We start from the raw sequence: 27,576 nt of genomic DNA on the forward strand, positions 1-27,576 counted from the left end.
TCCAAAGACATACATATAAGTTTCTGTCCCAACAGAATGACTGTTAAATCAGGTCTGTATTTGGAGCAGAAGAACAGGATGCCATGAAAGAATGGATTGTGCTGCTATAGGGGAGTGTAGGGGGGTATCACTTCTGAACGTTCACCGACATTGAACATCCCCCTGAAAAGAGAAACTAGCATGCCAGCAAGAGAGGCTTCAAGCAACGATGTTGATTTACTGGTTTTGTTGTGATTTTTTCTTTAATTCCCACTCTCCAGACATTCAAAAGCGGCATTACTAAGCTAAAGCCTGAAGTCAAACAGGTAATTGTAGTGCCTCGATCTAAAGGACAGGTGCTTTCCCAGACCGCTGGGACCCAAAGGGTGTACCAAATCCAAACCATTTAAAGTCCCAAAATTAAAAACAAAACACCACCTAACTCTGTAAGTCTTTGAATTTACTATCACCTTAATGACCAACACGATTGTCAGGGTGTATAAGCTTTCAAGAGTGAGAGCTCCCTGTTGTTGGAAAGCTATACATTTTCCGTTGCCCTAGAAGGTCAGACCAGAACCAACAGGTTGGAATTAAATCAAGAGTTTTCAACTAAACATCAGGAAGAACTTCCTGACAGAGCAGTTCCTCCATGGAACAGGCTTCCTTGGGATGTGGTGGGCTCTCCTTCCTTAAAGGTTTTTAAACAGATGCTAGATGGCCATCAGACACCAATGCTGATTCTGTGAACTTAGGCAGATCATAAGGAGGAGCACAGGAAGTGTTGCATCAGTGCTTAATTCTCGTGGCCCCTTCTTACACACCTAGGAATCCTGTTGTCCCCTCCTCCAATCTTATGGGTGTGGAGCAGGTGTTACTGGGTGTGTGTGGGAGGGAGGTATTTGTAAATTTCCTGCATTGTGCAGGGGGCTGGACTAGATGATCTCAGAGGTCCCTTCCAACTGATTCTATTGAAATACTTGTTTACAGACCCTTGCCCCAGCAAATCAAAACCATCTGCAATATTGTTTAAAAGGTAAAGGTAGTCCCCTGTGCAAGCACTAGTCATTTCCAACACTGGGGTGATGTCACATCATGACGTTTTCATGGCAGACTCATTTACAGGGTGGTTTGCCATTGCCTTCCCCAACCATCTACACTTTACCCCCAGCAAGCTGGGTACTCATTTTACCGACCGCGAAAGGATGGAAGGCTGGGTTAACCTTGAACCGGCTACCTGAACCCCGCCGGGATCGAGCTCAGATCATGAGCAAAGCTTAGACTGCAGTACTGCAGCTTACCACTCTGGACTTAGAGTACTCTTAACAAACACAAGAGAAATGATGTTTGTCTTAGTTTTATGAAATGGTTCTCCAATGTTGGGGTGGCTACTGGTAACAGCCAGGTCAACAGGAGAAGGCAGGTTGCAGGGATCAGAATGACAAGCTGGTGCTGATGTTTATGTTAGAAGTGAAGGGCTTTGCGCTATCTCTTTGCCTCACACTTCACAGGAAGACTACAAGCAAGTCAGAGGGCTAGATAGGCAGGATACTGACCACTCTCTGACACTATCCCTTTGAAGTGCAGATTGCTACTCTGAGGGAAACTTTCTTCCAGCTACTCCCTTTTTCCATACACAATACTATGATTCTCCATTGGTAACATGAGAGCCGAATGCTTTCTTGTATCTCCATCTATCCTAGCTAATTAAAATAGATGAGAGAATCTGTCTCTTCGCTTTCCTGTCTAAAAATGTTGTTCCTATGATAAACTATTATTCGTTTGAAAAGATAGACTATCTTTTTCTTGCTGACACACCTACCAGATGAGCACTGCTGCATGAAAGCCTTGAGCGCTCTACCACCTTGCCAAAGCACCTAATAGTGTACAGCTCAACTAGGTCCACACCAAGAGAGAAAGTCTTTCAGGATATGAGTCATGAAGTGCTTTAAACAGAAGCACCAGCACCCTGAAGTGGATCCAGAAACATATAGGCAACTAATACCCCTGATAATAAATGGGCTACTGCATTCTCCACCAGCTGAAATTTCTGAGTAATCTTCAAGGGCAGGCCCACAAAAGGTACATTAATGTACGCTAGCCTCAGCTTTACTGTTGCATGGATAAGCATGGCCAGGTCAGCAGTGTCCAGAAGCACATTTTTAACACCAAAGACCTGCTTTGTCTAATAACAGCTGGGTCTTCTAGAGCGCCCAGGTTCTTCACACCAAACCCAATCCAACACTGGAAGTGCAACTACCTTCAAAGCTGATAATAGTCAGCATCACCTCCATCTTCTCAGGATTCAGCATATCCTTTGTCACTTAAGCAAGGCAGATTATCTAGGCACTGATATGCAGGAGACAGTCCTTTAAAGACAGTTATTTAAAAAGTCAAGAAAAACAGAGGGAGACCAGTTTTAGACAAGCAAAACCAAGTCCAGGGGTGGGAGTGATACTTGCAGGAAAGCAAGATCTTTTAACTGGCAATGCCAGGGTCAGGACTGGACCTGTGCATGTGTCATACCACTTAGCCTTTTTTCCTCCCAACTAATACCATCAGCCTCACCTGTGTAAAGTTTCACCTGCTGCTTTCTATGCTTAACAGCACAGGAGCATGCCAGCCAAGTCTCTCTGCCCCCCCTCAAAAAAAGAAAAAAGCTGGCACTCCTGTAGCACCTGACAAAGACTCTTGAAAGATTATACCTTGACACATTTCCTTCCACAGTTCTACACGGTAGATTTTCTCATCTTCCCATACAGCAGCGCCGTTGTCCTTGTTCGAGTAATGTGGTTGAGTCTATCACACATATACTCTTACACTGTGAATATTATCAAGAAGAAAGACTCCAGATACTTACCCATTGCTGTCCAGATTTAAGCCATTACAATATTATATTGACTTCAACCCTGAAATCCTTTGGATATACCTTTTAGAAGACAGTCAAAAATTTGTATCTTACACAGTAGCAAAATTTTGGTGTATTAGCTCTTAGAATGCAAAACTCTTGACAAAGGAAAATGCTGAAATATGCATTTCCTTTTATCTGTGATCCTACATTTATGTATCAATTCTATCTGTTTTTAACCTTGCTGGTCTTTTAACCATAATAAACCTGATTGATTGATTGAAAGATTATACCTTGGAAACCTTGTTGGTCTTTTAAGGTGTGCTCCCTCCATCTTACAAAAATTCAGTTGCTAGGGAGCACAGGTGGTGTGAGGGGGTCCTAATGCAGTCATCCTGCTTGTGGGCACTGGACTTTCTAGAGGCAACTGGTCAGCCACTGTGTGAACAAAATGGTGGACTTGATGGGCCTTTGGTCTGATCCAGTATGGCTACTGGACTGTAAACTTGCTCTTCATAAAGCACAAATTATTCCCTCAAAAGGCCACAAAATAAGCCAGGGACAGAAACCCACCACGGCAACCCTGAAAAGTGGCATTAAAATGTTTTAAATAAAAACAACTATTGAGAATTTAAAAAAAAATCCATATACAGTAGTCAGACTGAAAGTTCAATATGAACATTCAAGCAGCATTGGTGAGGACATGGAGGAATACAAGCCCTGGGCCCTAAAGAGGATTCAGACCTCTGAGGAGTGCTGGAATAATTTGTGCCTTTAAATCTGCAGAACTGTGCCGTCAAAACAACTTTTGGCGTCTAGAGTAGCCATTACCTGCCTCTAAAGGCTCATCCTGTTTGATTCTCTCACCTAATGGAGAGGGGGAGAAAAGCCATGGCTTCTTGTCATTCCAGAGGAGTAGCTGTCTGTTGCAGCAAAACTAAACATCAGTCTTGTGCTAACCTTGAAGACCAAGTTTTCATTTCTGTCTAAAGTTGTAGGGAGGACAGCACACTCTAGAACAGGGGTGTTGAACATGCAGTTCGGGGGCCGAATCAGGCCCCCGTAGGGTTCCTATCAGGCCCCCAAGCAATTGGCTGTCCTCTGCTTCCTTCTCCCTCTCTCTTGCTTCCTTCTGCATAACAGCTTGCTTTGCAAGGCTTGCTCAATCACACAGAAGCTACAGAGCAAAACCTCTATTTTCTCCATTGGCAGAGCTACTGAGCCAAGCCCTCCCTCCCTCTCTATGTGTGTGTTTGACTGTGTTCTTTATACCTAATCTTAAATAGGTACACACATGGCCTGGCCCGACATGGTTCGGCCCAACAAGATCTCATGTATGTCAGCTTTGGCCCTCCTAACAAATGAGTTCGACAGCCCTGCTCTAGAAAATTCCGCTGGAAGGAAAACTCGTTTAAGATTCCAGATGCCTGATTATTTTCGTTCCTTGTCTTTTCCTTTAAGCACCCCAACTCTTCCAGCACTCTTCTTCCACTCTTCCTGTGCACACGGTAACTGGTGTCTAGCATCTCTGAACCAACCTCTTCTGAGTCTCTCCTGTCCTCTGCTGCACTTTTTGGAGAGGAAAGAGCCCGCTGCCGCCCCTCACGATTGGTCATCGCCTCTTCCAATCCTATCCATCTCCTTGACCTCCGCCCCCACAGCCCCCCAAAAACTACGGGAAAAGCAGAAAGGTTTGCAGGCATTTCCTCGGCTGGGAGGGATCCGCTTGCTCTGCTATGTTGCTCCCCGGCAAGACGAGGCTAGAGCGCGCCTGGCTGTTCCCGCCGGAGTCCAGAGGGCCTCGGAGGCACTTGCTGAGGGCCAACAGCGCCGTCGTCTTGGTCCTGCTTTCTCTCTGGCAGGCAGCCGCGGAGGAGCCTCCCCCGGCCCGGGTCAGTGCGGAAAGGAGCCTGGTTTGGGGGCCCGGCTTGCAAGCCGAGCTCACCCTGCCCGTGAGATATTTCTTTATCCAGGCCGTCGGCCCCGACGGGCGCAATTTCACCCGCTCCCCGCCAGGTATGGCGCGCCATGTCTTTGGACGGGCCCAGCGACTCCGCTGGTTGGGCCTTCCGGGGGGGCGAGGTCGCTTCTTCCTCAGCCAGGCAAGCAACGTGGGGGTCTAGACCAGTGTTCCTTCTAAGCTGTGGAGTCTTGTGAGCAAAAATTCTACTTTGTGAGCTACTGGCATTAAAGTTAGGAGCTACTGCATAAATTACTTTGCTCTGAGGCCATTTTTCCTGAGCTAAGACAAAAATGTGTGAGCCAGAGGCTAAAGAAGTGTGAGCTAGCTCACACTAATTCGCCTTAGAGGGAACACTGGTCGAGACCCATTGGCAGTACCCGTCGAGAAATTCAGCCCCACAGAAGGTTGAAACGCCCTGGAAATAGGGTTGCTTTACAGCAGGGTTAGTTTGGAACAAAGGTCCTGGTGGGCAGGCAACAGTATTCCCTCTAAGCTGAGTTAGTGTGAGTTAGCTTACAGTTTCACACATTTTTGTCTTGGCTCAGGAAGGCGGGCCCCCCGAGCCAACTAATTTATGCAGCAGCCAAATCACTCGCTCGCAACTTTAATGCCAATAGCTCATGAAGTAGAACTTTTGCTCACAAGACTCCACAGCTTAGAGGGAGCACTGGCAGGCAGCCGTGTTGGTATGAAAGTTAGAGTCCCATGGCACCTTTAAGAATAACAAAGTTTTACTCAGAGTATAAGCTTTTCTATGCACAGTGTATCTGAGGAAGCGTGCATGCACATGTAAGCTCATACCTTTGTTGGTCTTAAAGGTGCCACTAGACTCAAACTTAGTCTGGAATTAACTGCTTAGAGAAACAGGCTGGTTTGCTCCAGTCTTTTGAAAGCAACTTCAGATGCAAGAATGAGCAGATGAAGCTTTTCCCAGGATGGAGATGAGCACTGTTTTTCTAACAAATTTATACCCCATTTTTCTCCTCCGTGAGAATCCCAAGTGGCTTATAATGCCATTCTTTGGGCCTCACAAGAACAACCCTGTGAGGTGGGTGAGGCTGAGAGAAGGTGACTGGGCCAAACACAGGGCCAGCCGTTAAATTTCCAGGAATTCAAATCTGCATCTTCCATACCCCAACACACTAGCTGCTTTTCTGTGCTGGCTTTGTGTTAAAAGCATATGGTGGGACATGAAATCATGGGGGAGAGCCACTTTAATGTTATGACACCCTTAAGAAATACTGGTAAGGACATTTCAGCAGCCCTCTTCTCAAGAGGTCTGTTTCTTGTTCAGGAAGCTAAAAAAGAGCTGGAAACCCACAATATCAGTGCACACTCTCTTGACTGTAGGAAGAAAGTACATAGAGAGAATGTTCTATCTCTTCCAAAACATTAGACCCCATGAAAATAATCAGCAAACAAAAGCGACTTCTTCACACAATGTGTATGGAACTTACCACCACAGGATATTTTAAAAGGCAATTAGAGGATAGGTCCATCATGGTCATTAGCTAAATGGTACTTTGTCATTTAGAGGTAGGGCCCTTCAGGCCTTTTATGTCCAGTTTGTGGGCCATCTGGGGGAAACAAGATGCTAGCTAGATGGACCCTTAGTCTGATGAAGCATGGCTAGTCTTATGTTCTCACTAGAATTAAGTTAGATTCCTCTGTGCAGCAGTAGCCAACTGTGCCTTTATAATATCTTGAAGGACTAGTCAGGACATGTATTTGTTTTATTTCCCTTCTAAGATGTTAGGACCAGCAAAACAAGTCTTGGTAGGATGAGGTATAAGGATACCAGAGAAAGGGAAAGGAACTGAGGCTAGACAGGCATGCTCAAGGGCAAACTCAAGTTCACAGGGCAAGCAGAGACTGGCAGGTCCAAGGAGGCAGAGTTTGGAGTGAGACATAGCTAAGGTGCTCTTGGCAAGAACTGGATAGACCTACCAGATCAGCACCAGTCTCACTACAGAGTGCAGCTTTTCACTTCCAGTATTAAACTGAACCCACTGCTGCTTTTAAAGTCAATACCAAGCATCTATGGGCACCACTGATGGATTTCCCAGCACCAGTTTCCTTCATACCCAAAGCAAAGAGCCAATCCTGGCTTTCCTCTTCCTCCAACTTTATGATTCAGAAAACCCCAGAGGGGGATCACCTTTGTGTCTGTAGGGAGCACCCATTCAGAAATAGCTGCCTCTATAGGAGGACGCTTGATTTGCAGCTCCCAGTATTCTCTAATGGGCCTCAGTACCCTATGGCAGCCATTTTGTGGTCCCACCCACTCCTTATTTTTAAAGTGCCCACAGGCTCAGTGTGATTGGGAACTCCTTAGTCCTGATAGGTTGCTTTCATCCTGTGAAGAGGCAGGAATAAAGTGGTACCCCATCTGTGTATGTGAACAGTCAAGATCAGTCGTGGCTTTTAGTTTTGTATCAACAGGCTATGAATCATGACAGTTTTTTTGTTTCATTTATATCCTGCCTTTTCTGCCATCATGGAACCTAAGGTAGTATACACAGGGTTATCAGGAGATCTCCCATCTAGGAACTGACCAGACCAATACCTGTTTATGCTTCAGTCAGGCTGGTGCATCGTGTACCTTCAGACTAGAGATTTAAGTCCAGTAGCACCTTAGAAACCAGCAAGATTGTCAGGTTATAAGCTTTTGGAAATCAAATCTCCCCTTGTCAGATGGATGCCAGGAAACCCATTGGTGGTGTCCATAGTTTAGAGATGGGCATGTAGAATGAACTGAACCCTGAACTGAGCCAAAAGGTTCCCACCTGAGCCAGTCCAGTAAGTTTGGTTCCCCTTTTCTCCCGGCCACAGTGAGCTGGGCCATGAGAAAGGGAGCAGGGACTGTTCTGGAAGAGCCAATTTGGTGTGAGAGCCAGTTTGGTGTAGTAATTATGAGGGGGTGGACTCTAATCTGGAGAACTGGGTTTGATTCCCCAGTCCTCCAACATGCAGTTGCTGGGTGATCTTGGGCCAGTCACTGTTCTCTCAAAGCTATTCTCTCAAGAGTAGTTCTTGAAAGAACTCTCTCAGCCCCAGCTACCTCACAGGGTGTCATTTGTGGGGAGAGGAAGGGAAGGAGAATGAAGAGAAGGAGATTATAAACCACTCAGAGGAAAAGGCGGAATATAAATCCAGTATCCTCCTGCTTCTCATTTAACCATTCAGTTTTGCTCCTCACCACTTTTGCGGGGGTGGGGGGAAGCGAAACTAGCCGTTAAGTGAAAATGGCTGATCCCGAACAGCTGAACTGAACTGGCAAAAAATCTGGTAAATGTTTGGGGAAGGTGCCTTCCCTTCAAGCTGGTTCATGCCCATCCCTATTACAGGTGCCTTATCTGCAAAGCTTTTTTTGTAGCAGGAGCTCCTTTGCATATTAGGCCACACACCCCTGATCTAGCTAATCCTCCTGGAGCTTACAGTAGACCCTATATTAAGAGCCCTGTAAGCTCTTGGAGAATTGGCTACATCAGGAGGGTGTGGCCTAATATGCAAAGGAGTTCCTGCTACATAAAAAGCCCTGCATATCTGACAAAGAGTGCTTTGACTCTTGAAACCTTATACCCAAAAAAATCTTGTAGGTCTCTAAAGTGCCACTGGACTTGAATCTACTGCAGACCAACATGGCTGCCCTCTGAACTTATCTTCAGATGATGCTCAAGTATAATTTAGCTTATCTCTGTGATCTGACTAGAAGGCTCTTCCTCCATTTCAAACTGTGTCTCTTTTCTGGGAAGCTTAGGGCAAGATGTTCAGTGGTAAGTTCTGTTTATTCACTTCATTTACACCCTGCCATCCTCCCCACTGAGGAACCAGAATGGCTTGTTTTCCTTTTCACCAGTAGCAAGTCAGAGCAGCAGAAGAAAACCTTTTTTAAAAAATGAAAAAGATAAGATGGTTTGCTAAAAGCAAAATAGGAGTAATATTCTTTCAGATCCTTTCCTAACAGAGTTCAAGATGAAAACTGAAAAGGAAAAGGCAGCTAATAGCCTGTCATGTCCTAAGGTGGTGTAATGCATCTTCAGAAGGAGAGGAAGAATCCAGGCCTGGCTCACCTACAGTTGGAGAACCAGCCTTTTATTGCCAGGCTACCCAAGCAGTAAGCATCTGAAGAATTAGCATCAGATTTTTAAAATTAAGTGAAAGAAAATTATATTTTGTTTACAAAAAAAAGGAGTAATAAAAACATACACTCGCAACATCAGTCGCTCCAAACATTACATGCACTTCTCCATAGTGTCGCCTAGTTTATGCTTTTGGGGGGCTCATAATGCTGAGTTTATTTTGGCAATCGCAATCACAGTGCTTCTGCCCAGCCTGGTCACTTCTAGAAGGGAAACAGCCTTGCCAGAAATGGGCGGGGAACTGGACCTTCCCCCTTCCTGCAGGAGCAACGGCAGAGTTTTTCTCTGGGAACGGCAGTGGCAGCCACCACAGAACTGCTGCACTTCAGGATGGTGTCAGATAGTCACTTCCTTTTTGTCTTGGGCATCTCCCTCAATATTACCTGTAATTATACCTGTAAGGTGAACCACCTGTTCAGTCCCTGATTCAGAAATGCAGCCATGTGCTTTTGCATCAGTGCAAAGTTGTTAGGTGCTTGTACTGCTTTGTTGCCCAAATTGTTTGCAGTGATAGGTGGTATGGTGGAACTGTCCTGCTCTGGTCTGCAGGCCCTGTCCCACCTGCCCTCCAAGGTTTTCTCAGCACCTGGAGAGGCTTTTCTCTCTTTCTGGTAACCCACCACCACCACCTGACCTCTGTAGGAATTGCCTGCTGGGAGGGTCAGGACTCCCAGCTTCCCTTCCACATTCTGAGGCCTTGCCTCTGTGTCTCCTGCTGCCCAGCGCCAGGTCACCACAGGGACAGTTTACTGCCTTGTGCACCCCTGGAGGGGTAGCCACTTGCCAACTGACTTACTTCCCTCTGGTGCTCCTTTTAGAATAGTGTGTCCAAGACAGAAAACCACTACCAGCATCAAAAGTTATAAAGTATTTATTAAAAAGAAAATGTTCACAAGCGTACTTGTAACACAGCACCAGACTGAGCAAGGGATTCAGAAGAAATCGGTAAAGCTCAGCTCCTCTGTCCATCTCTCTATACATGCCCTATCAGATGTTAAAATATAGACAGGCTCCTTAGCTTAGAACAAGGGTAGCCAAACTGTGGCTCGGGAGCCACATGTTGCACTTTCACACATATTGTGTGCTCAATTGGCTAGCTTGAAGAAGGCATTTGTCTCTTTAAATCACTTCTCTAACCAAGCCACCTGGCAGCTTGGAGAATGCATTTAGAGTTAAAGTTGCTTTTTTTCTTCCTCTCCCTCCTCCCACCCCTATCTATTTGCCTTCCTTCCTCCCTTCTCACAGCTCTCAAACATCTGATGTTCATGTCTTGCGGCTCTCAGACATCTGACCTTTATTCTACGAGGCTCTTACGTTAAGCAAGTTTGGCCATCCCTGGCTTAGAATGTTATAGATCTCTACAGAGCTACAGTTGCATTGCAGCTTCCATTGGCTGTGTTGTAGGCCAGCAAGTGGTAATGGCCACCTCCTCCAGACCTCTGTTGCAAGTTCTGTCTGCTTTGATGGATTCAGCACAAAAAGAGACCTTCATCTTTTAGGAGTTTTATCTTCTCCCTTTCCCCTCCCACTGACCCACTCAGGCCAAGTCAAGGAAGCTTTTCCCAAATTCTCCAGAAATTTCTTCTTGAAATCTTTCTATAGTCTTTCTCCAAATCTCTACCCTGCTGAGACAGGGTGGTGAAAAGACTGGACAATTTATTGTCTCTTAATAGGCCTGTTAGCATTTCTTAAGAGGTAGCTGAGTTGAAGGCAAGAAAGCCATTGAACTGAATTCTGCCTTCCTGACTGTTTTGTACCCAGAGAAAAACATTAAAAACTCCTCGTAAAGGTTTTTCTCAGGTCAGATCTCTACCCCCAAAATGGATTTCTTCACAGGTGGTTTGAGAAGTGATGTGGCATGGAAGGGGTGCAGGAATAGTGATCGCAGATGCTAAGAACCCATCTTCTTGATCCTTATGCACAAAAAAGCAAAGTGTTAACTCAAAATGTTGTTAGTAGATGATCCAGCTCAGAGGACATGCAGCATCACATACTCCACAGACCTCTAGTCCTCACAGATCAGCTTCAACAAGTTAACAAGTAATCACCAGATTAAGGTGTTTTCACAAGAAGACACCCTTCCCCAGAACAAAGGGGATTGGAATTTCAGGCACTTGGGATGGTGTCAGTATAAGCAACATTAGGAAGGCACAAAGCCAATATGCTGACTGCTGTTTTTGTTCCAGCTAAAGGAGGGGTGGCCAAACTGCTGCTTGGGAGCCACATGTGGCTCTTTCGGCTGTCTTGGAGAAGGCATTTCTCTCTTTAAATCACTTTTCCAAGCCAAGCTGGCTGGCAGCTTGGAGAATGCATTTAAAGTTGATTTCTTTCCACCTCTCCCTTCCTCCTCCCACCCCTACATCTATTTTCTTTCCTTCCTTGAGGCTTTCAAACATCTAATCTTCATGTCTTGTGGCTTTCAGACATCTGATGTTTATTCTATGTGACTCTTATGTTAAGCTAGTTTGGCCATCCCCCTTGATGACTTTGCACCTGCTGGAAGATGGGTCTTTATGCCTCAGCAGTGCCATCTGCATCAGAGATAGTGGCAATACAGTCAGTGTTACAAATGGATCAGATTCTGATTAATGATAGTAAAATAGTTTTAATGTGTTTAATCTGTTTTAACATCAGTAACATTCTGAGTTCCTGAAGCTGCTCTAAAGACTAATTGTTCTTTAAAAGAAAAAGGATATCAGATTTGTATTTTTTTTATTTGCCTTCGGCACCAGTGCCTCCAATGATGATTAGTTACATGCATTTAAATGTTCTTTCATTTCAACATTTGTTTTAAAAAAGGTAAAAGTAGTCCCCTGTGCAAGCACCAGTCGTTTCTGACTCTGGGGTGATGTTGCTTTCATGATGTTTTCCCAGCAGATTTTTTATCAGGTGGTTTGCCATTGCCTTCCCCAATCATCTACACTTTCCCCCCAGCAAGCTGGGTAATCATTTTACCGACCTCGGAAGGATGGAAGGCTGAGTCAACCTCAAGCTGGCTACCTGAACCCAGCTTCCACCAGAATCGAACTTGGGTCGTGGCCAGAGTTTAGGATTGCACATTTGTTAGGGCTTTACATATCAGTGACGTCTAATGAATAAGTTAACATGCTTCTGTTACCTTTTACTGCTGTAGATGTTTGGGTTTTTTTACTGTTGTTCACCTCTAAGGATTGTTCTGTTAAATTCCATCCCATTTCTCTTGCTTCAGTCCTTTAAGTAATCCCACTCAATCTAAATAATTTCCTGATCCTAATCTGCATTGACAGTGCAAAACTTGATTTGCAGCCAGATTTGCAAGATTTATATTGCTGGAAGACCTGGCTGTGATTCTCCATCTGCAACTGTTCATATCTCCTTTTAGGATTTCTTCTTGCTTTCCTTGTTTTGTTTTCACTGGAATAATAACCTAGCACAAAAGACATTAATTTGTTGTCATTTTTTTTGTTACTTTTATTACTGTAAGACCAGTTCACCCATAATGTTGGTATTGGTTGCAATATTTAGCTATCAGCACCAAATTCTGTGATTTTTCTTTTCTTGCATGGACGTATAGAATACACATAGACTTGATAATACTGATAACACATAGACTTGATAATAATAATTCTTTATTAGGAATTGGTTTATTTATCTAGGTTTTGTACCTTTTTTTTCACCCATTGGGGGCCCAAAGTAGCTTACAGTCATTCTCACCTCCTTTATTTTTTTCTCACAACACCCCTGTGAAGTAGGTGAAAGCTGGTGAAGTGGTTAGATTAGGATCTATGAGTACTGTATTAAAATCCACACTCTGTCCTGGAAGCTTGTAGGGTAACCTTGGGCTAGTCATATGCACTCAGCCTTACATTCAGTGTTGTTGTAGGTCAAGATGGGTAGCCATGTTTGTCTGTAGCAGTAGAAAAGACCTGATTCTGAAGGAGCGAACAGTGACTTACGAAAGCTCTTACCAGTCACAAATGTTAGTCTTGAAGGTGCTAGTGGGCTCTTGCTCTTTAATACTGTTGCTCGCACGGTTGTTGTGAAAATGAAATGGAGGAAGGGGGAATGATGTAAGTTGCTTTGAGTCTCAGTTGGAGATACAGATAGGGAATAATTGAGGTAAATGATGATAGACTGAGAGTGTGTGGCTGGTCCAGTACCACCCATAGAGCTTCCAGGGCTGATGGGGATTTGAACCTGGGTTTCAAAGATCCTTACACTAACCATGCACAAAAATAATAATGCTTGACTTTTCAGCATGAATGGGCATATTGAGAGATGAGAAAAGTTCTGACAAAATGTTTGCCTGTTTTAACAAATTTAGCTCTTTTTCATTTCCTTGCACAGTACATGTCCAGTAGATTAAGAAAGAGACTCCCAAACACGCAGAAAGCAAACTTGTCTTTGTATTGTGTGTTAAAGCTTTTTGTATGTGCAGGGCTTCTACAGAGAGTCATTTTTTGAATGCATTGCTTTACAAATGGCTGGAGGCACAGGTGTTAAAAGGTACATTACCAGCTAAAAAATAGTTGGCAGTTTCAGGCACTTTCAGAAGTTCTTAGGTGGCATGTTTGAAAGACACTGCGAGAGCAATTTCAGCTTCTGAAGTTTTAGAAGGCTCTAGTGACCTTGAGGGCTTATTCCAACAGAAACTATTGCTTGTATTTAAGCCAAGTAATGTGAAATGCCTACAGTGATTTTTACAATCTTCTTTCTTAGGAAACAAACAATTCAAAGTGACAATCAAACCAGTCTCTCCAAAAGAAGTCCTCCAGATCCATGTCCCTGAGGTGCTGGATAGGAATGACGGATCCTTTCTTATGCGATATCGGATGCATGGAAGTGTCAAGGAAGGGCTAAAGGTGGAGATACTATATAATGATGTACATGTAGCACAGTCCCCTTATATTCTGAAGGGTAAGAAACTTCTTTTTCTCCTATGCTGTAAGCATAGACAGCTTCAAAAGGGGATTGGATAAACATATGGAGCAGAGGTCCATCAGTGGCTTTTAGCCACAGCACATTGTTGGACCTCTGTCTGGGACAGTGATGCTCTGTATTCTTGGTGCTTGGGGGGGAGCACTGGGAGGGCTTCTAGTGTCCTGGCCCCACTAATGGACATCATGATGGCGCCTGGTTTTTCTGGCCACTGTATGACACAGAGTGTTTGACTGGATAGGCCATTGGCCTGATCCAACATGGCTTCTCTTATGTTCTCCTCCAAGTTTTAGAGTTCACACAGATCACAGAGTTGTGCCATTATCTCAGATGACATATATTTGTAGTGCTTTATTCTTTTCAGGTCCTGTTTATCATGAATATTGTAACTGCCCCGAAGATGCTACAGCTTGGGAGAAAAGTCTTTCATGTCCATCAGAGGAACCTCAAGTTACAAAGGACTTCAGTGCATTTCTTAGTATCGATCTTCAGCGGATGTTTAATGAAGTCCCACTAAGATTTGGCCAAAGAACAGGAGCCATTGTTCATTACACCATCCTTGGTAATCGCATCTATCGCTGTTCCTTGGGAAAGTACACAGACTTCAAAGTATTCTCTGATGAAATGTTGCTATCATTGGCAAGAAAGGTATACTTTTATAATTGTTCACTTATTCATAGCTGTGTCAGTGGCACTCTATTCAGTTGACAAGAATTTGTAGCCATGTGGATAGCCAAATCCATACAGTGAGGCCAGCCAGTTCCAGTTTAGGGTTCTGTAACCCCAGGGGAACATCTGCCAATTCAGATGTAAAAGCAAAGTGGGATTTCTCCTAAACAAGAAGTCATTGACTCTAAGCATATGTGGGGATGGGGGAACATGCATAAGCAGAAGGTTTGTTTTCAGTCTTCCAGACCATGGAAACTTCATGTATGAACAGACCAATATATATTTAGTGATGGCATGCACAGTTGCAGTTTCAGATAAAGTGTTTATTGCATGCAGGGAGCTTCAGGGGCGGGGGGGAGTGGGGAGGGAATGTCCTCTTCATGAACAGGGAGATAAAAAACAAGGTCAAGGCCAGTGGCCTCTCTGTTTATGGAGAAAATAAACCATCAGATTTCACCCTTAAATAAGAAGGTTTTTAAATGGTTTCTGATGTTCTGTTATTTCAGATTTTCCCCATGCTCTGAGCTGTTTGGTATTTATTTTTATTCTTTTTTATCTCTCTTTGTGCAGTTTTCTGCTTACCTGTGTATTGTATTGTTTTTCCTGCTTCCCTGAAAGGCAGGTGCATGGAAAGGCAGTTCAGCACTCATACATTCCTTCCCCTTCAGGCTGCTTTTTAATAACCATCTCCAAAGACCTTATTTTCTGCTCAGATTCAAGCCTGCCTCTCTTGGTCTCAGATTCAAGCTCAAATATAGCTTATAGTTGTGCAACTCAAGCAGTTGGGTAGCCAAGGAGTCAGAATCTGCTAACCTAGTCTGCCCTCTAAGATATCCCAATAAGATACATCAGAGCCTTGGGGTGAAGTAGAGTACGTTGGATGTTCACCCAGTTGTGGATGCCATGAAAAAATCTGCATAGCCTCTTAATGGAATGTGCACTGGGAATGTGTTATCAAATGAATATCCTGATGTAGGTGGGGGGATAGATGTCAAAAGCACCTTCTGTTGAAAGTAATTTGTTCTCAGATACTCATTTAGATGTGCATCTTATTTGGACTTCCGGTTCCTGATCCAGCAAGTGATTACAGGTGCTTCCATGCGCATTGAATAATGCACTTTCGGTAAACTTTCGATGCACTTTAATAATAATCTGCAAGTGGACTTTGCCATTTCACATGGTAAAATCCAGTTGCAAAGTGGATTGAAAGTGCATTATTTAGTGTATATCCATGTGTTGCAAGTGTCATCCATGTGTTGGAAGGCTACTTCATTTGCCAGTCTTGGCTGAAACAGACAAGAGCTGAAACAGCTCTTGGCTGAAACTAACAAGAGTGTGTGTGTGTGAAATAGGGGTTGGGAGAGAACAGGGGAAGGATGACAGTGGCTTTGCCATACTTATTTAGGGGTGGGGAGGTGGAACAAGAGAACAATACATTAACTGCAAAAAGAGTAGGTCTGTGCTTGAAAGAATGAATCCTAGTTGGCATTTGTACATGCAAAGCCGTTTGATAGCCCATAAAATTAACATTTGTTGTTAAGGGCAAAGCTTTGAATAATAGGGACAGCATGGCCTATGACTGTTTGTTTGCTTAGGTTCATCTCCCTGACATGGAATTTTATCTTAATGTTGGGGACTGGCCAATTGAACATCGAAAAGCAAACAACAGCCCCGGACCTCTACCTATCTTTTCTTGGTGTGGCTCTGTGGATTCAGCAGATATAGTACTTCCAACCTATGACGTCACTCACTCCACCCTTGAAACTCTCCGTGGTGTCACAAATGACCTCTTGTCTATTCAAGGGAACACAGGTAACTATGCACTTCTGCAAATGGAAGGGAAACGATGTTAATTCATGGACAGCCATTTGTACAAACTAGTCTGTATTAAGTAAGAAAATACTGGTGGCAAAGTTGTTCTCTCTGGATGACAAGCATTTGTCTTTGAGCTTGGGATATTAGTTTATTAGGAAATAGCACTAAAATATTAATTGTAGAGCAACAGAAATATTACATAGCTTAATATTGTAAAAATATGATGGTTTATATTGCCTTAAAGCAATCTTAAGAAGAAACACTAGAATAGTCTTAATGCAGGGGTCATCACTAGTAAGACTGCAATTTCAAATCCTGTTGTTCTGCCACAGTCCTAGGAGTCTCCCATTTTTGCATGTTGCGTTGTACATTTATGCCAGCTGTGCACTCTTGGAGGGCTGTTGCAGTGTCTACAGTGGTAGCCACTAAGAAGACCAGCTGCGGCATAGGGCTTTAGGTTTCCCTCCTCTCTTTTTAAGTTCTGTGCAACATATTATTTTGTAATTTGGTAGAGCCAGCTGCTGTGGTAGTTCTGTGCACTGAGAGGCAACACAGTAATGTTTGAATAAATACTTGGGTGAGGTGAGGAATTTCTGTAGTTCCCTGCTGGAATTGGACATGGCCTGGTGATTTGCAAATCTATTTTCAGCATTTAAGCCAGGGGAGATGTATTAACAAGTCGGAAAATGGTGGTATTTCCCTTCCACTCAGCACCAAAATGCATGCTAGGCTCTCCTTTTCCAGACTATCACTTTGACCTGGACATGCTTTCAGGACAGCACACAGAAACAAAATGACAGGGGAACAAGAAGGGTTTCTGTCTCCTTTTCTAATTGCAGCTCCCTCCTTTTCTTTGTGTTTATGGAGTGCCTTGGTCTGAACCTCTGCTTTGTACCTGGACAGGAATGTCAGTTTGCATTCAGAGTTCTCTCCCACTATCCTTATCACATTGTTCTTTCTGTGAGATTTACATGCAAAAACTGCTTTTGTTCCTAACAAACACGTCACTTGTTCAGTTGCTGTGTACACGCACATTTCATTTTAATTAAATATCTGATAATTCCAGGCCCCGTCTGGGGAAAAAAAACTGAACGAGGGTTTTTCAGAGGTCGAGACAGCCAAGAAGAACGGCTACAGCTGGCCCAGCTCTCCAAGGAAAACCCAGAACTGCTGGATGCTGGAATAACAGGTTACTACTTCTTCAGAGAAAAAGAGAAGGAGCTGGGAAAGGCTCCATTGATGGGGTTCTTTGACTTTTTTAAGGTATACTGCTAGTCGTAGTTGGGCCCATTAACACTAGGAGACACACATTTGACTCCTGCCTGAGAGTTACTTCCAGTGGAGTTCTGGCATGGAGCACAATTCAGTTTAAGACTTAATATGTATATAGTCTGTGTATATTTCACCCATGTGTATTATGTTGTGTGTATGGGCAATAACAACTGTGGCCTTTCATTTGTGTCCAGTGCACCCATACAGACATCTTAACCCAGCTTGCACATGTAGGTTTATATTCTGTTTCCTGCATAGGAAAATACTTCCTCTTTCACTGGAATTTTGTAACATAAAAAGTAGTCTCAGGTTTCACTACAAACCAAGCCAAAGGATCCAGCCCACATACTCCAAGCACTTCCCTGCTGATACAGGTGCTTCCTTGATTTCCTGTTTGGATCATACTTCCTCATGTTGCATCAACAGCTACACCTAAAGTGCTTCAGGTGCCACCTGTCAGGTGGGACTGTGTGTTATGGTTCAAGGGAGGCCCACAAACCCCCACTGTGCATGCTGAAATTATCTAGGTTAGGGGTCCCCCAGCCTTTTTGAGCCTGTGGGCACCTTTGGAATTCTGACACATGGCAGTGGGCACAGCCACAAAATGGCTACTGCAGGAGGTAGAGCCAGACATAAAATGGCTGCTGTACTTTAGCTTCAGTTACATGATGAAGATCCTTGTACTATAGCGGCAGCTGCTGCTAAAACATTTTTAAGAAGCTGCACAGCCAATCCAATCTCCATTGACCACTTAAAAGTACTGCTTGGGAAAGCCCCACCTGGGCTTCCCCAGTTTCTAAAAATGGGTGGTAGGAAAGGTGTCCGCAGGCACTGTGGCACCCCCAGGCACCACACTGGGGATTATTGTTTTTGAGTCCCAGCCACCGGCTGAAATGGGACCAGAAAACAAGAATGCTTTTAATCATTTGCACATTTCTGAAATTGTATTTTGGCCAGTTTTGAACCACAACCTTGTTCATGCTGCTTTCCTCCTACTCTTTTCTCTTTGTACCAGTACAAGTACCAAGTGAGCATAGATGGTACAGTGGCAGCCTATCGATTCCCTTACCTCCTACTGGGTGACAGCCTTGTGGTGAAGCAGGAGTCACAGTACTATGAACATTTCTACACAGAGCTGAAGCCATGGCATCATTATGTTCCGGTTAAAAGGAACTTGGAAGACTTGCTAGAAAAAATAAAATGGGCTAAGGTAACCATTGTTGCTAGCAGAAGGAAAGATGAAATATAAACACAGGAGCATCTGGCGTGGGGTCCCAGCTCAGCAGTAGAACATCTGCTTGGCGTGCAGAAGGTCCTAATTTCAATTGCCAGTCTCTCTAGTTAAAGGGATTAGGGAGTTGGTGATGCAAAAGAGCTTGATTTAGGGACCCTGGAGAGTTGCTGCCAGCCAGAGGAGATAACACTGACCCCTTTAAACCAATTCATGTGACTCTGTTTAGACGAAGAAGAATTGCAGATTTATACCCTGCCCTTCTCTCTGAATCAGAGACTCAGAGTGGTTTACAATCTCTCATATCTTCTCCCCCCACAACAGACACCCTGTGAGGTGGGTGGGGCTGAGAGGGCTCTCACAGCAGCTGCTCTTTCAAGGACAACCTCTGCCAGAGCTATGGCTAACCCAAGGCCATTCCAGCAGGTGCAAGTGGAGGAGTGGGGAATCAAACCTGGTTCTCCCAGATAAGAGTTCACACACCTAACCACTACACCAAACAGGAAGCAGTGTTACTAGTCTCATTGTACCCACTACAACATACAGGCTCTTTCAGCACTATGTGAGTGGTTTGCAGCCAGTATTTATTTTTACCTAAGCATTGCCTTCAAGAACAGACAGTATTAAAACTAAGGGAGTGTAGGTGCCACAGCAAAAATTATAGTCCATATTGTACACTTAAGATAACTAGAATAAAGTATGAATTAATGTTGTTTTGCACATAACTTGTGCATGCTGAAATCCCATTGATTTTTAAATCTTCATAACCAGATGCAGAAGGGGGAAACAGGCATTTGTTAATTAAGGGTTTAGTGTCCCATGACTTACTCTGCTTTCATGATTTGAGATCCTCTAGATCTTATTTAGCAAATTATGTGCTCCTGTCAACTGTTAACTGGGCTTAGAAGGTTGTAACTCTGTTTGGGACTGCAATGAAAATGACAAAGATTTTGTCTAGATGGAATACTGCTGCATAATCCCATGGTACAGTATTATGGTGATGTTGGTTTAAAAACAGAGATTAATAGAAAGGTATTTATAGTTATTTAAAAAACTGTTCCTGCTTCCGAAATCCTAATCTGGATAAATCACTGAAAACTTTGACACTTGGAACTCGTTCAGTACAAATACACCCAACGCTACAACTTCTAAAACATATTTCCTTATATGAGCAAGGATGTGTCTCTTTGTGACCCTAAGGAAACCACAGCCCTTGGCTCATAAATAGGTAATGACAGCATGGGTGTGAGAAGACAATAACAGCTCTGTGTTCTGAGCAACCAGATCTGTGTGAGAGATGTCAGACTTCTCTTTGTGCTTCTCTGCGGTTTGGAGAGGGGGGAGGGGGAGACGAGGCCAACTTTCAAAAAACAATATGAAATTCCCCTCCTTAATTGTACCAAATCACAACTGATTGCTCTGGGGGCTGCTGAAGTTATTGGAGCTCTTAAAACTGCTGTGGGAAGTATGAAAAGACTGAAAATACATATTGCAGGATGTTTTGATGTACAGACTTGCACAGTACCGTTGCAACATTCAACAGCTGCGCATAGCATTCCTGCATGTGCTGAAAAATCTGAGTATCCCCTCTCTCTGAATGTAGTCATGCCATAAGGGAACAGTGACCCACACAACAGTCAGTTACATGCTGATTCTTTGTTTTCTTTCCCGTTTCTCAGGAAAATGATGAGGAAGTCAGAAGAATAGCCAAGAAAGGTCAGACAGCGGCAAGAGTATTACTGCAGCCTCACCGGTTTTATTGCTACTATTTCAAAGTCTTCCAGGTTAGTCTAATTTCCAAGTTAATCTAACTTTTACACTGTTTTACTTTCTCACTTCCATAGATCCTGGGTATTCCAGCCTTTAACAGTATCCAAGGGCTGAAAAGTCTGGCAAATCCTGGTTCTCTGTAGCTGAACATCAGACTATAACTTGCTAATGGTCATTAAGAACATAAAAATACCAAGTTCCATCATGGCCAACATCCTGTATCTGACAGTGACTGACTAGAGGCCCCAGGAGACCACAACCAGAGGTAATAGCCTTCCCTTATTGTTGCTGCCCCACACACACACATTGGTATTGTGGTATGATGATTCTAAGTATGGATGTTCCATTTAGCCAACATGGCTAATCACTTTTGATAGACCTTTCCTCATTTAATTTGTCTAATCCCCCCTGTAATGTATTGGCTGAAATACGCGCCCACGCGCAGCGGCTGCTGGGTATCCCAGGCATCTCTAGCGCGGGGCGCGGAATACCCGCCTACTACATCCACGGCGGGAAGTTTAACAGGCCAGGATTGGCCTGACCTGGACAGGAGGCTGAACCGGGTAATGTACATAAGCGGGGCCCGGCCCGCGTGTTCCCTCTCTTGCAACGTGCTCCTAATAAACAATGTTGCCCTACTCTCGTCTCCGCTTCGAGTACGTTACACTGGCGACGAGGATGGGATTCTAGCCTCATCGGCTACAACCGGAGACCTTGGGCAACGAACGACCGGCCACGACCGCCGCCGCCACCATGGCCAACCAGAGCGGGAACACCGGGTACATCGAGCCCTTCGACCCTGCAAATCCTGAGGGCTGGGAGTCCTACTCGGAACGGGTCGAGTTCTACCTCCGGGCCAACAAGATCACCGACGCCGGATCAAAGAGGGATGTTCTCCTGAGCGTCTGCGGGCCAGCCACGTTCGAGATCGCCAAGGGTCTCTCGGCTCCCGCCCGCCTCGCGGAGAAATCCCACGACGAGATCATCAGGCTCCTCACGGGACATTTCTTGCCGCAGCCCTCACGGGTGGCCCGCAGATTCCTGTTCCACAAAAGGGACCAGACCGCTGGAGAATCAGCCGCGGACTACTTGGCGGCCCTCCGCAAACTCGCCGGGAACTGCAACTTCCCCCAGTTGGAGGAAACCCTGGCCGACCGATTCATGTGGGGCCTCCGCGACGAAAGACTCCAGCAGAAGCTCTTCGCCAAAGAAGAGCTCACCCTCCAGGGCGCCTTCAGCGAGGCGGTCGCGTTCGAGAGGTCAAGACCGAGACCGCCCACCATGAGGAGCTGGACCCCGAGCACCAGGACGAGGGGGAAGCCCTCCAGACGCGCCGCAGGATCTGCCGCCCGAGCTCCACAGCGCCCCCGAGCCAGCGAACGGCCGAACCAGCGTACTAACGAAAGGGCCAAATGCGCCAGCTGCGGCGACCCCCACGATCGGAGGGACTGCCAGTACCGGACCTGGGACTGCAGGAGCTGCGGGAAGACCGGCCACATCGCGCGAGCTTGCCGAACCAAGCACAACCGCCCGCGACCGACCGCACACCACGAGGCCACAGAGTCCCACTCAACAGCCTCCACCTCACTTCAGGTACTGAGTTTGCCCCTGACCACCCCCAACAAGATAAAGATGGCGGTCCTCATAGACGGGGCCCCCTGCGTCATGGAAGTGGACTCGGGCTCCTCCATCTCCATAATCGCGGAGGAGACCCTGAGAAGGCTGCGCCCCGGCCAGGGGCTGCAGCTGCGACCGGCAAATTTCATATTGCGGGACTTCCAGCAAAACCCGGTCCAAATAGCGGGGTGGGCACGGGTGCAGGTGGAACGGGGGTCCTTCAGAGGCCCCCTAGACATCCTGGTGGTCAGGCGGCCGCTTACCACCCTTTTGGGTCTTGCATGGTTTGGCCCCTTGGGAATCCGAATAGAGGTGGCGCGCACGACCACCGCGGGAGGGTTCGGGGAGGTGTGCAGAGAGTTCCCCGACGTATTCGATGGGTCGCTGGGTAGTTACAAGGGCCCGGCCATCTCCCTACCGCTCGACCCGACGGTCAGACCGATCCGGCTCAAGGCAAGGAGGGTCCCCTTCGCCTTGAAGCCCAAGATCGAGGCAGAGTTGGACCGCCTAGTAGCACAAGGGGTCCTGGAGCCGGTCGATTACACCACGTGGGAGACCCCCATAGTGACTCCGGTCAAACCCAATGGGGACGTGCGTATATGTGCAGATTACAAGTGCACAATTAACAAGGCGCTCCAAGACAACCCCTACCCAGTGCCGGTGGTGAGCCACGTCCTGGCTGCGCTAGCGGGGTCTAAGGTCTTCGGGAAGCTGGACCTGGCCCAGGCCTACCAACAGCTCCCAGTAGACGCCAAGACGGCGGAAGCCCAGACCATAGTGACACACAGGGGGGCCTTCCGGGTTAAGAGGCTACAGTTCGGGGTAAGCGTCGCTCCGGGGATTTTTCAGAGTATAATGGACGCTCTCCTTAAAGGGATCCCCGGAGTACAGCCGTTTTTCGACGACGTTTTAATCGCCGCCCCCGGCCCCGAAGAGTTCGGAAATCGCTGGAGAGAGGTGCTCCGCCGGTTCCAGACAGCGGGGCTCAAGGTCAAACGGGAAAAATGCTTGCTGGGGGTCCCACGGGTGGAGTTCCTGGGTTTCGCCGTAGACTCCGCGGGAATCCACCCAACAGAAGAAAAAACTCGAGCCATCCTGCAGGCCCCGGCTCCCACCTGCAAGGCGGAGCTCCAAAGCTTCTTGGGGGTGCTGAACTTTTATCATTCGTTCCTCCCCCACAAGGCAGCCCTCGCTGAGCCCCTCCACAGGTTACTGGACAAAAAGGCCCCGTGGGTGTGGGGAAAAAGGCAAGCCGCCGCATTCCAGGCGGTCAAAGACATCCTAGTATCTAATGCGGTGCTCCACCATTTTGACGAGGGTCTCCCCGTCATCTTGGCGTGCGATGCGTCGCCCTACGGAGTGGGGGCAGTCCTGGGGCACCAACTCCCGGACGGGAGGGAGGTCCCGGTGGCATACTACTCCCGCACGCTGTCTCCAGCCGAGCGCAATTACGCGCAGATAGACAAAGAGGCACTGGCAATCGTGGCGGGGGTCCGCAAGTTCCACGAATATCTGTACGGGCGGAGGTTCACTATTGCCACCGACCACAAGCCTCTCCTAGGCCTGTTGGCCCCTGACCGGCAAACCCCCCAAATTCTCTCACAGCGCGTGTTGAGGTGGAACCAATTCCTCAACTCCTACACGTACACACTGGTGCACAGGGCAGGCAAGGCCATGGGCCACGCGGATGCGCTCAGCCGTTTGCCGCTCCCAGAAGTAGGCCCAGACCCCGCCCCCGCACACCAGGTCATGATGATAGAGAGCCTCCCGGAGCAGCCCCTCCACGCGGCGGAGGTCGCCAAGGCAACACAGAAACACAAAACACTGGCGAGGGTGCTAGACTGGGTGATGAGGGGCTGGCCGGAGGGGAACATGGGGGAAGAATTCAAACCATACACGACCAGGAGGGAGGAACTAGCCGCGCACAAGGGGTGCCTATTATGGGGAAGCAGGGTGGTGATCCCGCCTCCGCTGCAAAAGCGAGTCCTGGAATCCCTACACGAGACCCATCCCGGCATAGTCCGAATGAAGGCGTTAGCCAGGAGCTACGTCTGGTGGCCGGGAATGGACGGGGAGATTGAGGCGTGGGTGCGCAGGTGTCAAACGTGTCAGGAGTCAAGGCCTGAGCCCTCCAGCGCCCCCGCCACACGGTGGGAGTCCACCCGGAAGCCCTGGTCGAGGCTCCACATCGATTTTGCGGGGCCATTCCAGGGTCAAATCTTCATGATCATTGTGGACGCCTATTCCAAATGGCTGGAGGTCATTCCCGTAAAGTCCACCTCAGCGGCCGCCGCCATCAAAGCGCTGCGCAGGGTCTTGTGCACCCACGGTATTCCGGATACCATAGTCTCTGATAACGGGACAGCATTCACAGCGGCGGACTTCCAAGGGTTCCTCAATAGATACCTGATTAAACACATTCGCTCCGCCCCCTTTCACCTGGCCACTAACGGCCAGGCGGAGCGGATGGTCCGCACAACCAAGGAAGCCTTAAGCCGCATCGTTCAGGGAGACTGGGACCACAGACTAGCTGCGTTCCTTTTCGATAACCGGGTCACCCCCAACCCGGCCACAGGGGTCAGTCCGGCCGAGCTCCTCATGGGGCGCAAACTCATAACACGGCTGGACCGACTACACCCCGACAGGACCGCTGACCCCAGCGGAAGTCCCGAGGTCCGGGACGCGGCAAGGGGGTTCTTCGCAGGCGACCCCGTCTATGCCCGGAACTATGCTAGGGGACCCGAATGGGTGGCGGGCAGAGTGTTACGAGTAACGGGGTCCCGCCACTACGACATATCGACCGAGGGGGGCCAGGTCCTACGGCGGCAAATCGACCAGCTACGCCGCCGGACGCTGCCCGAGGACCCAGCGGACATAGAGGAGGCGGAGCCAACCAGAGGCCGGCCAGACGACGCGCCCCCAACGACAGCAGAGCCGCCGCCCGAAATGCAGGGGCCCACCGAGCCCGACCGGCCCGAGGAAACAAACCCGCCGCCTCTGGCGGCACCACAACCCCCGGACGTGCCCGCCAGGGAAGCAGCGCCCCCCCAGGACCTTCCCAGACGGTCCACCAGGGAGAGCCGCCCGCCCGCGTATCTTAAAGACTATGTTCATTAACTAGGGGGGGAGGAGTGTAATGTATTGGCTGAAATACGCGCCCACGCGCAGAGGCGGCTGGGTATCCCAGGCATCTCTAGCGCGGGGCGCGGAATCCCCGCCTACTACATCCACGGCGGGAAGTTTAACAGGCCAGGATTGGCCTGACCTGGACAGGAGGCTGAACCGGGTAATGTACATAAGCGGGGCCCGGCCCGCGTGTTCCCTCTCTTGCAACGTGCTCCTAATAAACAATGTTGCCCTACTCTCGTCTCCGCTTCGAGTACGTTACACCCCCTTAAAGCTGTTTAACCTGCTAGCCAAGTCCAACAGTGGCAGCACAGTTTGGGAAACAACCAAAAACCAACTGTGCCAAAAAACAAGTCTTTTATAGTTTAGATATTAAAGTTTATATATATTGAAAGTTCTCAATTCATGCGATAAAAAACTATTTCAAAGGAAATCCCACACATATTCAAAGAAAATCCATTCCGAAAGGTTGACTCCTGAAGAAATTCTCAGTTCCAAAGGGGTGAAAAAACCTCCTCCTTTCTCACACAAGGAGTCCAACCAAAGACATCGGCTTCTAAGGTAAAAATCACCTCACGTGATCGCTAGCTTGAATGTTCCACTATATGCAGCTTTTTCGAAAGCGGAATGATGAACCTTAACGCATCATTCTGTCATACTCTTATTAACGCCCATTCTTAACATCTTAAAGACGACTCCTCGTGTGTTGTGAGGGAGGTTTTTCACCCCTTTGGAATTGAGAATTTCTTCAGGAGTCGACCTATCGGAATGGATTTTCTTGGACTGAATATGTGTGGGATTTTCTTTGAAATAGTCTTTTATCACATGAATTGAGAACTTTCAATATATAAACTTTAATATCTAAACTATAAAAAACTTGGTTTTTGTTTTTTGGCACAGTTGGTTTTTGGTTGTTACCACTACATCTTGTGGCAGTGAATTCCAAAATCATGTAGGTTTCTTTTTATGACCTAGCCCTGCACAGCTATGGAAGCCCACATGGTGTGATGGAGTTTGACATTCCTTTCCCTGTACAAACAACATATTGGAAAGAGGGAGAAGTAAACATCACCGTATTTTTAAAACAGAGCATAAAGAAAACCAGCACATCAGGGAAAGTAGTTCAGCTTCCCTGACATGGTATTTTTCTTTGTGCAGGAAGTTATTTTTTTTTAAATGGGAGGACATCCCTTCACATTACCAGGGTATAGAATTTTTAGAACATCTAAACAAAATTACCTGAAGAGCCCTGAATATAACTCATCATTTTTGAAAATGAATATACTTGGCATCCATTTGACATCAGATTGGACACAAATCCAGTCCTTGCAAGAAAGCCAAACTCACTTAAATTTGAGTACATGTATGAGAGGGGGACCTCTCACATGCTGCTTCCAATGTGAACAGGTATTGCAGGACATTTTTAGATTGCACTGAGATCACTGCTTTAAAAAACATGATCAGAAAGCTTCAGGTGTGTGTTAATCCACTTGGGGCGCAGTCGGTATTACAAAGAAAGCCCAATAAGGGTTATAAAGAAAGCCTTAGACCTTTACAACAATGGCTAGAGCAAAGGAAAGCAGTTGTTCCAGTTCCTTTAAACATGATTTACATGTTTTAGAAATATGCCGAACGCCAAGCTGGGAAACCTGAAGTACGGGATGGAATGGAATTTGTGCCTCAGCCAGATGACAGGACTTCAAGCTGTGACTGCTACAGGGGAAAGCCTTCAAGGGACGAGCTTTAAGTCACTCTGCCAAATGGCAATTGAACGTTATCTGTTGCAAGAGTGATGCAAGGCATCAGGTGCCATTCAAGCTGTGAAAGCTGAGGCATATTTAGACACCTTTTTCTCTTCTCCCCCCTCCCCCCATGTTGCTTCATGTGCCTTTTTAAATTGGAACTGGGAATTTGTAACAGTATGTTCTTATTCAAACCATGTTCTGAACTCTTCTGTATTTATATAAGGTTTGTATGACTGCAGTCTGTTGTAATAAAATTTAGCAGGCATTCAGTCAGATCTTCACATAACATTTATCTCAAAGGCTCTTCCAAACAGCCCTTCACTGTAGGTCAGAATTAATATCTGCTTAGTAGAGATGAGTTCATGGTGGAGATGCAGTTTGAACTGGGGCCTTAAGTAGCACAGGTTCTTTGCAACAACACCAGCTCTTGCCACATATATGCTGAATTCATTGTAACTGCCCATAGAAATTATTGTTTAGTATTT

The 27,576-nt window shown here is 46.5% G+C and overlaps 1 protein-coding gene across 2 annotated transcripts; it reads left to right on the forward strand.

The window, feature by feature from the left end:
* The first annotated feature begins 4,515 nt into the window (after positions 1-4,515).
* Positions 4,516-27,310, forward strand: POGLUT3 (protein O-glucosyltransferase 3). Of its 2 annotated transcripts, none has more exons than XR_009555211.1 (8): positions 4,516-4,840; positions 13,628-13,825; positions 14,211-14,494; positions 16,111-16,327; positions 17,397-17,593; positions 18,618-18,812; positions 20,678-20,868; positions 26,968-27,065. XR_009555211.1 is itself a non-coding variant. In XM_060234846.1 (8 exons), exons 1-8 carry the CDS (start codon positions 4,561-4,563, stop codon positions 27,091-27,093), a joined length of 1,602 nt encoding a protein of 533 aa, XP_060090829.1. In that variant the 5' UTR covers positions 4,516-4,560; the 3' UTR covers positions 27,094-27,310. The 2 variants fall into 2 exon arrangements, 1 of the variants encoding a protein (XP_060090829.1); XM_060234846.1 differs by lacking the exon at positions 20,678-20,868 and adding an exon at positions 20,513-20,617 and having other exon boundaries at positions 26,968-27,310.
* Positions 27,311-27,576: the final 266 nt, after the last annotated feature.

The sequence above is a fragment of the Heteronotia binoei genome, chromosome 3 (assembly GCF_032191835.1).
Source record: "Heteronotia binoei isolate CCM8104 ecotype False Entrance Well chromosome 3, APGP_CSIRO_Hbin_v1, whole genome shotgun sequence".
Lineage (NCBI taxonomy): Eukaryota > Metazoa > Chordata > Lepidosauria > Squamata > Gekkonidae > Heteronotia > Heteronotia binoei.